The sequence below is a fragment of the Struthio camelus genome, chromosome 12, assembly GCF_040807025.1.
Source record: "Struthio camelus isolate bStrCam1 chromosome 12, bStrCam1.hap1, whole genome shotgun sequence".
Taxonomy (NCBI): Eukaryota; Metazoa; Chordata; class Aves; order Struthioniformes; family Struthionidae; genus Struthio; species Struthio camelus.
This window is the reverse complement of record NC_090953.1, coordinates 10,901,042-10,916,466: the sequence shown is the minus strand read 5'-3', so window position 1 is coordinate 10,916,466 and position 15,425 is coordinate 10,901,042. Positions and strand designations below refer to the sequence as shown.

Sequence of the window (15,425 nt, the reverse complement as noted above, 5' to 3'; positions counted from 1 at the left end):
CAGAGTGAAATTATAATATTGGCCCTTGCAGTACTGTGCAATGCTGTAGAAAGGTGTATTTGATTGTGCTCTCGCTTGATGCTCCATGCCAAAATCCCTTTTTTTGGCTATTACGGGTCATAGCAGGTATTATCATCTTTACCTCTAAGAACTGAACAAAGAACCAAGAAATTCTAACTCCTTCCCATAGTCTTGCCACTAACTAACTCTATATTGGGACTTATCACCATTTCTCTGCATTTCCCTAAAAATGTGAATCAGTGTCCGCATCAGGTCTTCAGAATATAAACTACTCTGTGCTGTCTCTGTTAAGCAATAACACAGGTTGCTTTCTACAGCTGAATTCAGTGAAGCACACCCTCGTTTGCTTGCTAGCACGGCAAGCAATTTCTAAATTCTCCCTCCACTCCATAGGTAGTGGATTTCTTATCCTCCTGCCCCTGAGATTTGACCCATTTTAATGAAGCTTTAATGATACATTTAATGAAAAGCCCCTCTTTGAACATTGTGGAATTAGGTATTACAAACTAAGTTAAGTACTGACGAAAGTAATTATCTAAGGCTCACTGCACCTAAAGTTCAGCAGGGCTGGAGGTGGTAGCATTCATTACAAGTCCAAGCGAGTTCAAGGCAGTTGTTTTTGCAGCGAAGTGAAACTAGCAGGTGTTGAAACGTGTGAAACATCAGTCAACAACTTGGCTTCCGCATATGCCAGAAAATGATCCTGGATTTTGGCATGAAAGCAAGCTTATTAATTCAGCCAAGGGTTTGGGAGTAAGACGGAGATGTCTGTGTGATACCAAAACCATAACTCGCTAAAAATTATACCTCTTGTCAGATCAGGGTGATTGCTTATTCCTGTGTTGTGGATCTTCTTGCAACAGAGAATCTGAAATCAGAAGCTTTCAAACTTCTCTTGCTGAATTTGGGGGTATTTCTGGCCGTTTTCCCATGGCGGGGAAGGACAGCAGAACCACGGTGCTGCCGAAGAGGTCGGTGTCTCCCCACGCCGGGAGCCAGGCCTCCTCCGGCGAGCTGCGCCTGGCAGCCGAGACCTTGGAGCAGGAGAGCGCCTCGGGTGCTGCGTAACGAGCCCCGTGTCTGCGCGGGCTTTGTTGGGCCTGGGACCCTGCTCCCGTTTGCCCCCTCTTCGCACCCCTCACCCCTAGGTCAGGCCGTGCTGCCCCCGGCGTCAGAGACCGGCCCGGGGAGGGCCGGGGAGCTGCAGCAAGTCAGTGCGCGAACGTCTCTGCCTGGTGGCGAGAAGCGGGGTCGCGGCCCCTTTCTGCCATGGGCCGGTTGGCCAACCTGTCCAGCTTTGAAGTGGGGCTGGGATGTGCTCGTCCGGCCGGCAGGTGACCGCTAGCAGCGAGGAGCTTTGCTGGTGCCTGGGGGGCATCTGCTCTAGCCATAAATCTCCTCGCCCTGTGCTGGTCTCTCGGTCGACGCCGCGGCTGCCTGGGCCAGGCGCCTCCCTTCAAAGGGGCTGGTTGAAATATGTGCGAGCCCGCTGTGAAGAGTGGGGGGCACCTCGCACCGGCCGTGGCCGGGAGGCACTGGCTGCCGGCCGTGAGGCGGCTCCGTACCGGCTCGTGGCCGAGCCCGGGGCCGTGGAGGTGGCTCGGGAGGCTCGTGGCGGTGGCCGGGCCCGAGGCTCAGGCCCGGGGTTACGTCTGCCAGGTGGTGGCTGCCCGGGCGGCGGGACCCGCACCAGGGGCTCTGCGCAGGCTGTGAAACCCGCTGGGGCAACCGGAGGGAGGAGCTGCTGAAGAAAAGGGAGTTTTGCTGGCCTGGAGCCTTCCCCGCTGCCCTGCTCCTCGTGGAGGAGGGATGGGGTCAAGAAGGGGCGGAAGCGGCCGTGCCAGAGACGGGGCGGCTCTCGACCGCCACCTTCCCTGCCAGGGCCCGCGAGGAAGGTGGGTTTTGGCGGGAGGCTTGGCCGCAAGCGGCGCTCGGGGGTCCGTATCTGAGCCCGATTCCCCTGCGTTTGGGGCCGTTTCCAGTGCACTTACTGGGGTTCTGCCTGCGGGGCAGTCCAGCTGCTGGGAAAGCGACTTCCTGCCGGTGGCGAGCGCGGGTGGCTGCCGGTCCCGGAGCGGCCCGGCTCCGCGGGGCGCCGCGCCGTCCGCCTCCCCGGTCCAGTAGGGGTTCAGGCCTGCAAGGCACCGGGAGAGCCGCCGCGTTATTCTTCCTCGGACTGAACGCTTCCGCGTGTTCGACTTATCAATGCGTTTTACTCGTTTACTTTATTTTTGCAGTTATAATCTCCCTTTGAAGAAGGGAGAGTGAGCTGCTTAACCCTCGCCGTGGCAATAGTTCCATTAATGTTTTGTGTAGTATAAAGCGAACCTCCCTCACCAAAAGAGCGCCGGCCTGTTTCCAACACACCTTTAAAAGTATGAAATAGAATGGTTCTGCACAAAAGCCTTGATTTTTAGGTTATTGTGAGCGTCTGGCTTTGGTGCATCAGCAGTTCCTAGCTGAGCATCCCAGAATAAGCCTGGACAATGGGTGCAGTTTCTTTCCGCCCTGCGGTGCCATAGCAGAGCGAAGTGCTGTGCCGACCGTTCCCCGAGCACTGCAAGAGAAAGGTTTACTTCCCTGTAACTTACTGGTTGAGTTACTGCGAGTCCGTTGACAAGTGGCTCTACTGTGCAGAAAACAACCGTTTTGTATTTCCAAAGGCCTTTCTGTACAAGATGACATTTCCTAAAAATGAGAGACCAGAATGTTTTAAGGAGAAATTCCGCCATCAGTGGAAAATAAAAAAAAAAAAAAAAATTAAAATACTTAAAAATACAGTTTCTCCTAATTTGGCTTGCCCAAGTTTCACCCTGAATCAAAAAACTTGGAGCAAAAGTGATTATTTAAAATAAATTGGATGATAAAGGACATCAAGGCATAAAGCTTTGCTTGGTGTATGATTATAACTTGCCAAAGGAATAAGATGAAAATATTGTGGTCTTTAGTTAGAATAGAGAGAAAATTATTGGACATCCCACAGTCTGTTCAGAGAAACTATTATTTTGATATCTTGGTAGACTCTAACTATGCTAGTCCAATTTTTGGATGACTGGTGCTTTTGGGTACCCAGCCTGGATCATTTTAGAAGGGCCTCATTTTCGAAAGGAAAATGTTTAGGCCTAGCTTTGCAGTGGTGTGTAGGTGCCTAATTCCTGCAGATTTCAGTGGGATGACTTTGAGCCCAAATAAAGTTGGATGTTTAAAAATCTTTGAGGACTAGGCTTTAATATTTTTTGAAAATTTAACCCCTTCTAGCTGGGAACTTGCAGTTGCTTTTGAAAGTATGGCCACTAATTCTAGCATTTAAAAACCTTTAGGAAAACCTTTCAGGTTTCTAAGTGTGGGTTTTTAAAACAGTTTCAAAAGAGGTAAATGATCATATCTGAACAACAGTTCAAAGTTAAGAGTAATTTCCAACGGTGTATGGTTCCTGATGGTCCTGCGTCTACTGTAGTACAGGGAGTGTCATTGAGCAGAGGGAATCATAGTCATGAAAGAACAACATTACTGAATACAGAGAGCACAGGGAGAGACTGTTTTAAGTACAGTACAGCCTGTAATATAAAAGGGTTTTGCTCAGGGAAATTCTTCAGGGGCTAAGAAGGCCGCAGAATAGCATCAGAGCAGGATCCATATGTTCTAATATGTCTGTAGCCAACCAAGACGAGTATTTTCTTCTAGAAGCCTGATTTTAGCAGTGCTTTTTGGCAATACCTTATCAGGAACTAATGCATGGCAATTCTCCTCTTCAGCAGCAGGTGGAGGCATTGCCAAGTAGCAAAATCGTACTAGGGCTTTCCCATCCCCTTCCCTAGAGAACTTTTCAGAATAAGAAATGCAAAAAAGATCTTTAAGGAGGCGTTGTGACGCTTTTGCAGTGTTGCTCTTACAAGCCAGCTTACTTGAAAAGCCTTTTTTTTTTTTTGCTTTTTTAAAAATTATTATTTTGATGCAGGCTTATCTTTAAATACACAGCTCACTTGACTGTCCCTTGAGTGGTACTAAACCACAACAGCTTAATGTAGTTCATCTCCAGCCTCTTAGATTTTTAAAGGAGGGAAAATGAACAAAAATCTTGGCAAAATCCAGCAGACACCAGGGTGAGACAAAGAGACACAACTGCAATCTTGGGAAGAGGCACACTTTACCCACACGTGATAGCAGCTTCGATAAGGAGTGTTTTCTCGGTCTTGGATTATATCAGCAATCTTTATGTGACTCTATTGTAGATAACAAGTGGAAGGTGGCCTTTTTCCTTGAATGTCAAGGTACCAAGCCTGCAACAAAACCCTGGCAGAAATGTTTTCTTTTCAAAGTGGCAAATGTATGGTAGGAGACTAATCCTGTCCAGTCATCATTCTCGAGTCACCTCTGGAATTTGCAAGTGAAAAGCTATCGTCATCTAGTGTCATCTACTTTGGGATGTGGATGAGGGGACAAGAAAACTGAAATGAGATGGGTCTAATCCAATGAAATGGACTCTCTGAAAGAAAGAAGATCAAAGGGGTTTTCCACTGAAAGAGTTGGTGATAATCTGGGGTTGCTGAGCTGTTGATGCTGCCTGCTTTTCCCTGTCTCCATAGCAGACTCTAGTAATATTCACCGTGGGAATTTCCTAGCTACAGACCCTAGATCCAAAAAATTTACTTCAGTACAAGGTCTGTTCTATGGCTTCTGGATTTGTGGATCTTCCCTTAATCCACCTCTGCTTTTGCTCAACTTCTACATGGAAAATTAACATTGGCAAGCAATGTGTTTTTAAAAGAAGGGATTGTACAGCCCCTGCTAGGATTTCCCAGGGCCTTTGCCTCTCCGTAGCCTCTGTTTATCTGGGAAAAAGCTATGCTGAAGTCTACCAGAGTCTGACCACAAGAGGTTTGGGGTTTTGTCAGGAAGAGCAAAACCATGTTCTTCAGATGTCTGATGCACAAAATTCCCCTTGTCTCTCAAGCAAATGCTGTCAGATCACCCCACAGCTGTGGGGTGGACCACAACTTTCATGCTTACTTTGCTAGCCATCACTACGTTCACCAGCCGTGTTGTTGACTGAATGAGAGATTCAGCCTCTCTGCTGGGCAGATCTTTAAGAGATTGTCCATTTAGCATTAACAGTTCATCCTTTGGGCTTTGATGACCATCCCTTAAAAAAAAAAAAAAGGAAAAGGAAAAAAAAAAAAGCACATATGTGCAGATCATTTTACAGACATAGAAATATACGTCACTATTGCGCTACATGTCTTACTGAGGGATCAACTGCAATCCTCCCTTTGCCTTGAACAGAGCCACCATGATGTAGATGTTTTGATGCTTGGTGCACCCAACCGTCTGCTTGAACTTTCTCCTGTTGCTGCTTTCTTCTACTCAATCCTGCAGATTGACAGCTGCGTTTCCACACATAACTGCAGACACAGGTAAAGCTTAGGCTTGATGTGTAGCTCAGAATAACACTGAGGTAGGGTGCTGTTCCTGTAGTATGGCAGCAGCTCTGCTCCAGGCACCCAGGGTACCCTGTTGTGGCTGGTTGTGCTGTCCTGACCATGGGTGCTGTTACTTTTGAGCATTTCTAGGTTCTGACTACTCTGTCTTTGCTGTCTGGGTTCTCATTTCACCTTCAGTTCTTGGAGCCAAATGGCTCAAGCCAGTTGTACTTGTAGTACCTTTGGGGCAGAGCTCAGATGTGAGCCATTCCCTCTTTGTGCCTGCATTCCCCTGCCTGGGAACTCTTGTGCTGATCAGCTTATATGCTGGCAAATGCTCAAGGACTTTGCGTATGAACTTAAGTCCAAGGTAACAAGACAGTACAGAGTAGCCCAAGCTAGGCAAAAGTTGCCCTCCTGTTACCGTTTTGTACTTGTAAGTTGAGTAGAGACTATATGCTTTACTGCCTTTCAGGAACTCTGGCTCACATCGCTTTTCAGTGGCCTTGCTAGGCTGGTGGCATCCTACGCTGCCCTTTAATAGGGCAAGTAGGAAGAGACCACTGGAGAGCTAGATGTTATATGCAAGCTAGCATTCTTCCAAGTGTTATTTCTATTTGTAATTGAGAAGCATTAGATCTGTATATGGTCACAGTTTTATTCTGCTAGAATCTTGACCTCTTTTCTCCACCTGGAAGCACTGTAAAAAAAATGATCCCCAAACATCACTGCTCTCCTCTCGAATTGAGCTTCAAAGCACAGCTCATCACAAAAGTTGATCATGCAAAACCCATGCTGAGCAATGGCTGCCTAATAAGCCTGCTATCCCCATGTGTGCCCTACCTGTTCGCTGTGCCTCCAGAAATCACCTGGCTGCCTGTGAACCCTTTCTGAAGAGATGTACCGTTTGGACTTCTGGAGAGCTTGATTCCTGAACTGCTGTTCCCTGTGGCTGTACACAGCCTGCATATGCAGCTGTCCTGATTGAGGAAGAAGACGGGTTACGTGAAAGAAAACGTACGAAAGATGTAAAAGGTACTTGCGGTTGTCTTAAGCTTTTTTAAGAAATGCAGAAAATGTTCTTAGAATCAAATTCCCTCCAAGCAGACTATGAACAGGCCCAGAAACTAGCTTCTGTGCAGCTGTGAAAGAATAATTGTATTATAGGGTCAGTGTTTTAAAAAAAGTTGTTTTCCCTAGAACTTCAGTGGCTTCTGACTACAAGAGGGAAGTATTAGAATAGTGTGCGCCTCTGCACAGGGGCGGGGGAAGAAAACAAATAATAGACTTTTCATAGTAATTGCATAAATTTTGCCTATGCCAAAAGACGAGAGAAAAAACAAACATACACCAAAAAAGGAAGTACTTTAGAAAACATAAGAGGTCTGGATGGAAAATAAGCGTATACAAAACACTAAAAGCTCCATCCCCAGCTGCTCACTTGTTAAGTGGGGAGCAGGGGAAGCAAAGATCACAGGAATAGTGGAAGACTCTTTGTCCATTCCAAACTGGTTGAGGATGCCTAGTTTGTGTGTTGCATCTGGAGGGCTAATTGTAAGCACATTTGTAACATAGTTATGAATCATTAACATATGGCTATAGAGAAAGATAAATAGTCTTAAATCATATGAGTAAGTAAAGCAAAGGATGGTTTAACTGAGCGTACAAAGGGCAACATGTTTGTCTAGGCAAAATATCCCTGGAGCACAAGTACTTGAACACTACAAAATTCTAAATAGACAAAGACAGCTGGAAAGCTAGCACACAATTTCTGTTTCATTTGTTCCTTATGTCCGAGTATTCACTCATCCTGCTCGCAGCTGAACACTCCCCCCTGCCTGCCACGAGCCTCTTCCTACTTCGAAAAGTGAACAGGGCTAACAGGCACAATATGCTGTCAAAACTGCAATCGGTCCTGGACCCAGGCTCATTCCCAAGAGATTTATATGACTGAGGTATAGATTTCTGAAAGGGAGGGACTGAGGGGCTAGAAGTGCCTCTCATACATTAGGATAACTCGGTGTCAGCAATGCTTTCTTGTTCACAAGACATTATAGCCAGTGATCAAGCATCAGTACTGCTCCAGGGTCCCCAGTCAGCATGACGTGATCTGTTATCCTCTGACAGTACAGGGAATGCTTCTTCACCATCACTAGGTTTCCATTTCTGCCCTAAGCAGAGTTCATCCAGCCCTGAGGAGGAGAGCCATTATGACCTTTCTCCACAAATCAATGGGGATCACGTTATACCTGACTGACAACAAAGACAAATTTAGTATTTACAGCAAAATTTAGTATTTGCAGCAACGTCAATAAATGTTATTTTCTTTCCGGCTGACTCTTGACGTCTGACTCCCGTTCTGAGACCTGCCAGAGTAAATTTAAGGCTGTGACTGAATGAAGTAGTTAAGGTTGAGTCCAAGGCTCGCTGCAGGATGAATTCAATAGGTAATGGATAGAGACTGTGCTTATATTGACTGACTTGTTAAGTTTGTGGGTTTGCTTGCTTCCAAACCATCCACCATTAATGAGGAGTATCTGAATTTTACAAATCCTCTTTTGTTTGTGAAAAGTGCTTCTAGTGAATAGCAGGTAAGTGTATGAGTATGGACAGAATTCCATTTTAAACCAGTCTGCTAGAACTCCAGCATTAGTTTTGGATCTTCTGTATTTACTTTTCACCTAAAGTGAATATCTTGGGAAATACACATGCCATGAAATCAGGACTACATTATGTTCTTTTTTTATCTGATGGTAGTGCTTTAAAGTCTTCAGCGTGGTATGAAAATAAAGATGAGAATTCTGATGTCTTAAAATTTCAGATATTGGGTAGCAAAAAATGTGAGCTACCTTTTCTGTTCATTTGCATTGATCCTATGTTTTTTTCATCATTACGAAATGAAGGGCCAGATATGCATACAAGAAACACCCTTTAAATTCACAAGGTTTTCAAAAGCATAGTATGCTTATTCCAAAACATGAAAAATGCAAGATATTGAAAGTAGAAAACTATTCTGCCAGTTGGCAAAGTATTTCTAGACTGCAGCTGATTATGGATTGGGGTAAACAAGAGAAAGTGGAAGTACCTCTATGGTCCAAAGAGGAATAGCAGCAACTTTCAATGTTTTGTATTCAGAATTCAAATCTGAACTTGCTGCCCCTTCTCCTTGTAGTCCTTATTCTTATGTACTGCTCTCTTGAAACACATAGATTTGCTCTCACAGATACTGATCAGCTGTGCATGCACACGTGTACACACACGCGCACACACACAAAACCTTAACATAGCTGTTTGCCGCACTTCATTCCATTTTGTTTTTGTTTTTAACTTATGAGTGGGCCTTTACAAACTGTTTCCAACTCATCTCAGTTAAAAGTACTGTTGTGCTCACACCCTTCCAATAGCTTGTTCACAGTGTACAGGTTCTCCATTCATAGTGTTTATAAAAGTCTTTATTATTATTAGTTGTCCCAAAGTTGTTTGGCTCTCATCAGTTTCTCAGGATATCACAGAGGTGCAGTGGGTTTGGTTCTGAGGTTTTCCCTTGCAGGAGCAGGGTGCCATGCAAGTTCTTTAGGGGAGACATTGTGTTTTGTACAACGGGATATCTGCCAGGCTGGAAATTCCTGGTTGTGCTGGGACATACATGTGAAAGGACACTGAGGTACAAATATTTTTTCCAAGAGCAATCAGTTGCATATATCTATTTAGTTAGAAGGAAGGTAGAAGTTAAATCCATGAAAAATCTTGAGAACAAATATAATTTTTGTTTAAATATGTAGTCACCCTAACAAGTTGGGCTATGTTTCAGATAAGCTCTGTGTGTCAGTTGCTTTCAATATTCATTTGTTTGAGTTACTTTTTATAAAAAAGAAAAGAAAAGAAAAGAAAATTTTTATTGGGCTGGAGGGACATGTGGCAAATATCTGTAAGTTGTCAGCATCTGTGCTTTTTTGGGTCCTGGATATAGATCACTATATTCACATCCAAGTTATTGCAACATGGCAGAAAATTAATAAAAGCTGTTCTTTAGAAGAATAAACATTTGACCAATTCATGTGCCAGCAGCTGATTTGCACTGGGCTTTCTTTAATGTCTTTTATTTCCTGTCTGGCTTATTATTTTATGCATAGGAATACTGCTAATGGTTCCAAAAGTAGACACATTATTTGTTTTGCATCCTCCTCCCTTTTAATGTATCCTGCTGGTTTTGCAAGATGATTTATAGCTCTGAACCTAGCAAATGATAAGAATTTGTTAAAATAAGACTAGCAGGTTTTGTGTGTGGGCAGGTGGATTCTAGGTCAAACTTACCTACTCGTTACTGGAACATATGTTTAAATGCGTATTAGCTGCTAGCAAATAAAATATCTTAGCTCTTAAGGGGTTTTGCAACCCAGCACTTCAAGACTCTGGGGAAACTTATATTTGCCTTATACCTGTCAACCTGAACGTAAAATGAAAAGAGTCTACAGGAGTGCATTATGAACAAAATTTGCATTTAAACTGGATTTGCTTGGCTGAAAGATTAAAATCAAAGGTGTGGAGCTCAAGAGGCCTCTTGAATGCATTTTTGTTACAGGTGAGGGTAAATTAATTTTTCACGTGTTTCATTCTGGAAAAGAAATCTGCAAGTTCTGACCAACTCTCCCTCCCACTCCCCTGCTTTTTTTCATGCCGAATGCAGAGCTTCTAAGGATGTTTTTCTATCTGCCATCTAAGATATTTCTTTTCCCTTCATGTTCTCTTTAGAAATTTCTAGCCCAGAGTCCCGTCTGAAAACATCTCATTCCAGATGTTGTTTTGCAATAAGGGTAACCATGGCATCTGTGGAAAACTAAAAAAACTTTTGTGCGCTCTTAACGTAAGACACAGTAGTTAGATTGTCTGAAATGAAGTAAAGTGTTATATAAGGCTGGTTCAAATAAGGTCTTTGACTCAGTTAACTAAGAGTATGACAATAAGCTGATTGACTGTTGTTTTAAAAAAGGCAAAAAAAAAAAAAAATCTAACAACAGTACAATAGTGAATTTAAACATTTGGCTTTTCTAGCCTCCTGACTGTGAAATGGCTCATATTTCCAAGATTTAGAAAATGCAGCCTTTCGGAATTTTCTTCAAGAAGCATTTTTTTCTGTACCAGTTCTAACAAAAAAAAAAAAAAAAAGGGCTAGAGTCTCTCTGGCACAAATTGATACGATTCCACTGATTCTGATGTGCCCTATAGCCAATGCCTCGGTCCTTTCAAAAGTTTGAGAGTAGATATTCTTTTTCCCAGCAGCAAATTCCCTTTGCAATTAATAAAATGGTAGAAGCTAGAAAGCCTTTGGATGGTGCAAGAAACAGGGCATGGGATTCAGGTTCTGCCCTAGATAGACAACTCAGCACATCAGATGTTACGGGCAGGCCTTTCTACCCATCATTTGGGCTTTGGTATGTTTTTCTAGGAACCTTTGCCCTGACCCGTGCTTTGCTGCACATGCTGTCTTTATTAAACACCCTCTTTGCCAACCTTTTCAGGGATTAGCATGGCCCTGATGTCACAAAAGCAAGAAGTCAGGGAATACAGAAAGAGAGAACAAATAGAAAAAGGGAGGCAAACACGCAAATGCCTAAATAAATGCAGTCTCTTCTCTGGCTTTGTTTTTCCATCCTGCCCATAGGCTCATGTTTGAGACATTACAGTCTGTTGCCATAACACTTGTCCTGGTACCATCTGCCAGATAACTGGCTCTTGCACAAAGGCAAGTTAACAAAAACACATTCTGGTGATGGCCAAGGGAGAGAACGACCTTTTGTTTTTTCCTCCTTGAGGAAGACAGTCAGAGACCAAGGGAAGTGAGGACAGAGATGTTTCTAAAACTGAGTGGAGCCATGCAGTCAGATCAGCCTGGATCCAATGTTTGCATAAAAAGCCAGCCCTTCCCTGTTACAGTTTATTCTAGGTGGTTTTTCACCCTGACTGCCAGCGTCTCTGGATGGTAATTATCAATGCTTTTCAGGGTATCAGTGGTGCAGCGAGGAGAAACCACAGACCATAATGGAACGCTCCTAGAAGCAGCACTCAACCCCAGCAGAGAGCTGTTCTCTGAAGAATATGAGTTGATATTTTCTAGTCCTCTGCTTTCTCCATACAACTGGCATAGCCTCAGACTTCCTAGTGATATGAGCAGGCAAAGCCGTCTTCCACGCTGTTGTGTTGGTGCACCAGGTACACCAGATATCAGACACTGCTTGCAATTTCTTTTTTCTTTCTTTTTTCCTTTCTAAGTTACCTAAAAATTACTGATTTTATGAGAATCAGACAAGCTGTAAAGGAGGTCTGCTTGCTTATACACTGTGGTGCTGGCTTTCTGGCTCTGTTCATGCCAAACTAAATGCACCTCATCTTAGAAGCCAAGTGCTCCTGGAATAGGCTGAACAGATGATGTTCTGGAAGTCCTGGGTGCTGTAGGCACAAGGAGCAATAGTCAATGTGAGTGAATATTGGAGCATAGAAACCAAAATCTTTGCTATTTAGAATGTATAATGAAAGAGAAGAAGATACTTTGAAGAGGACATGAGAGATTAATGGATCAGACTGAGACATCTTTTTCTCAGGTACCTTCTCACAAACCATAAGTTGTTACGAGCTATGAGATTTTGATCCATTTTTTCCTACCCTGGCTGAGCAGAGTGATGTATTATTTGCTTATACTGCTTTCCTGTACCATCAACCAGGCAGAGAGAAAGATGATTGGAAAGTCTATGAAGTGATAGCACTTAGGGGGACATCTCCACTTGCCTTTCTGCTGACCAACATGTAGGTGAATGAAGCTGCTGTTGCAGTGCATAAATAATGTTTGGGAGACAGAGGCGGATAAAAGGAAAGATGTGGCATCTGATAGGAAGTGGGGAGTAGCTGGGTGATGTGCTTGTTTGCTGCAGGTTTGTCTCCTGAAGATCATAAAGAGCCTTGTGAGTACTATCAGATTCTTTCTACCACTTACCTGGTCAGAACCTCAGAATGCTTTCCTTAGAAATTGAAAGGAAATCTTTTTTTTTTTTTTAATTATGTCTTAAAAGAGGATGCTTTTACCTGCTAAAATGGGAATTTATAGTTACCTCTACAGTAACATCGAATGTAATGCAGTCCGTCCTAGTGATTTTTTTAAAACACATGTCCAAGACAACCAGCTACAAAGATCTCTGAGCGTTCCTAGCTAATAGGAATTCAGAGAATCATGGTCATAATTTGCAAAGTCTTGGGTTCTAATGGTACATTGCACATTCCTCCTTGAAAGACAACAGGCTTAAAGCAGTCTCTTAAACAGAATTTCAGAACCTTTTCTAGAGACTTTGACTTTGATTTTACATCAAAGTATTTTTATTTTTCAGAAGAGTAAATGCCCCATGCTGAGGCCATAACACAATGCACAGTTCCTGGATTTAAATCCTGGAGAAGCTACTGACCAGTTTCTCTTGCCAGATTCTTCAGAATAGACAGAAAGAAGTTACCCAGAACACACGATTCTGAACTGAACCCCTGTCATCCAGTACTGCCTACATAACTTGTTGTCTCACGATAAAGCTGCCATATCATCGCAGTAAATGTGGTAGGCAGCCTCATAGCTAAATATTGTCCATCCTCAGCCCGCTTGGTGGTTTAGTGGTATAAACATGGGCTAGGATGGTTTGGTTACAAACAATAATATGTGCACTGGTACAGATCAGATTTTTTTGCGTCAGGGGAGCTAACCTTGGCTATTCCTTATGAGAGTCAAATTTAGCCAAATACAAGGTGGCGATCGCCTCACAGGTGTCAGCACTGTATTACGGGTCAGAAGACAGGAACAGCTGCATCACTTTGCAGTCTCACCCCAATCAGTATAGGTCTAACTGGCACCAAAACTCATGTGTAGTTTGGTGAAAAGAGGAACTACCCAAATGTGGTTTCATACGAATTTCAGCCCTGCAAAATTCTCTGATGTCTAATAAGATCCGAGCTCCAGCTCAAAGTTTTTGCCACAATTGGGGCAATGAGAACGGAGTGTTTCTGTGGGGATTCTCTGGAGTCTAATATGGTTTGTATTTATGCCATGGTGTTTCCCTCAATGGCTACAGTAACAGTTTCTGGTGAAGAGTCTCTAGTTTTCAAATGATGACTGAGTTGAAAGGAATTGCTATCATGAGGCATAGATGCCTTCCCTTCAAAAATTCTCCTTCTGACTCATTCCTCTGTCCTAAGAAGCACCTAGTTTCTCAGACTGTTAGAATAGTAATGGGCCTTAGAACTATTCTTTGGGATTGTAAAGATTTTGGAATTTGCCTTTAATACATATGCAAAAGCCATGAAACACTGTGTGATTTGCTCATGGTTTATGCAATGGTGACTTCTGCATAACTGGCAGATTGTGGCTTAGGGAGATACTTACATATTTGTACGGAAGAGAATAACTAGTATTTGGAAGGGCGATGTTCCAGATTTCCCCTTAACCCCTGAGCAGAGATGTACAATGAACATTAAATCATGCAGTATTCTTAAATGTTTTTCTCCCCTTCTAGCGTGACAGCAAAAATGAAGTTGTTCAGTTCAGAGAGAGCTGTTATCACCTTCAAAGTCAGGTTTAGGACTACAGGCGCTGCAATAGCGGAATACCCTCAGGGAAACCACAGGAAAAATGGAGTCAATTTTCTTGAACAAGGACAGGGACCCTTCAGCTCTGAGTTGCACATCATGAATTTCTGAAGTGGCACATAGACCTGAAGAGAGAGTGTGGTACAGTGGGACTTGGAGAATGCTTGTTAACGTCTTTCTTAAAGAGAGAAGTTTTAAGCTTAAGCTGTCTAAAACGCGTGGTACACAGGAAGGTTGTTATGGCAGACTTGCATCATATGAAAGAGGGAGATCCGTTCTTTCATAATATAGGGCAAAGCTCAGCAACAATGGTACAAGGTAAGGTCAATGTAGCTTTTAGCAGCGTTTGTCCTCCTTAGCATGCTGAGATAAGACCTTTTAGAATCACTGATCCATGACTCTGAAAGGTATGGAAAATTAGCAAGTAGTGTTGGAAGAGGTTTATATTATTATCAGAGCTCTGGAGAAGGAATTTAATGTGCCCCAGGTCTACAGTGCCAATAAGCAACCCAAGCGCTACTGTAAGGGCTTGATTTGCTGATTTATGTCACCATCCATCCAGGCTCCTGACCCATCCTGTTCCGTGACACTGACGCTTCAGCCAAAGGAGAGGACTTATACCCTCTGCAGTTATATTAGTCTGCTCAATGGTATTAGTTGTGAGACACATTCTGTTCCCCAGATTCCTTTTTGAGCTACCTGCCAACTGTTAAAGCAAATGATCGGAACCTCCTTTCTGCGCTAAGATATTGAGTAGTTTCCTATGGATATGGATCACAACAGTTACTGGAACCCAGCATATTTTGGAGGTATGCAAGCAAGCAGACTGTGTCAGCTGACAGCCATCTAAGAAAGCACTTAAGCTGTGTTTGAAAAAGAAGAGGGGTAACTCCACAGAGGCCAGCCTCTTCTTCACTCTCACGAGGAAATCAGCAGAATGCATTTGGACTGTTTCCAACGGGGAGGAGGCTGTGTGGTTCTTCAGGTGACTGAGTATATTTTGGGTCTTGGTTCAGTTTCGGCTATTTGTGTTTTTTGTCAGAATGCAATAGAAAGTTGGCTTGTTTCTGTCCTCGTTCTGTGGCTTTGGCAGGGGCTGAAATGCCTCACATCCAGAATGGTATCCTGCTACAGTCTTTGCAATATTGGGCTGCATGCTGTGATCATTAGCAAGAAAGTGAAGGAGTAGGGAGAGATTCAGATTTTCAGTGCCACTATGCCACTGGGTCTTTAGGTGTCAAGATCTGGGTTTAGCCAATTCTATCAAAGATATGTAAAATATAATATTTTTCTTATGCATTCTGTTTTGTGTGAAGGAGTTAGTTTCTTCACACAAGCCACTGTTTGCTCTGGCAATTAATGACCTTG

The 15,425-nt window shown here is 43.4% G+C and overlaps 1 protein-coding gene and 1 long non-coding RNA gene across 9 annotated transcripts in view; one reads left to right on the top strand and one right to left on the bottom strand.

Annotated features, from left to right (window-relative positions):
* The window catches only part of LOC138068841 (uncharacterized), a 43,900-nt gene that overhangs the window by 2,154 nt on the left and 26,321 nt on the right, over positions 1-15,425 (top strand). For 3 of the 5 annotated variants that reach the window (XR_011143625.1, XR_011143621.1, XR_011143623.1), the window contains exons 4-5: positions 5,305-5,435; positions 6,304-6,476. This is a non-coding gene — a long non-coding RNA (uncharacterized lncRNA). Of the gene's footprint in view, positions 1-5,304; positions 5,436-6,303; positions 6,477-14,619; positions 15,043-15,425 lie in introns of all 5 variants that reach the window. The other 2 variants (XR_011143622.1, XR_011143624.1) reach the window with 2 other exon arrangements.
* IL16 (interleukin 16) overlaps positions 1-15,425 on the bottom strand; it is a 38,557-nt gene that overhangs the window by 17,280 nt on the left and 5,852 nt on the right. For all 4 annotated transcript variants that reach the window (XM_068957790.1, XM_068957791.1, XM_068957794.1 and 1 more), the window contains exons 3-6: positions 6,285-6,421; positions 5,032-5,164; positions 2,613-2,709; positions 2,013-2,155 (exon numbers count right to left, since the gene is read on the bottom strand). In XM_068957790.1, the coding sequence (XP_068813891.1) occupies positions 2,013-2,155; positions 2,613-2,709; positions 5,032-5,164; positions 6,285-6,421 (510 nt within the window). The remainder of the gene's footprint in view (positions 1-2,012; positions 2,156-2,612; positions 2,710-5,031; positions 5,165-6,284; positions 6,422-15,425) is intronic.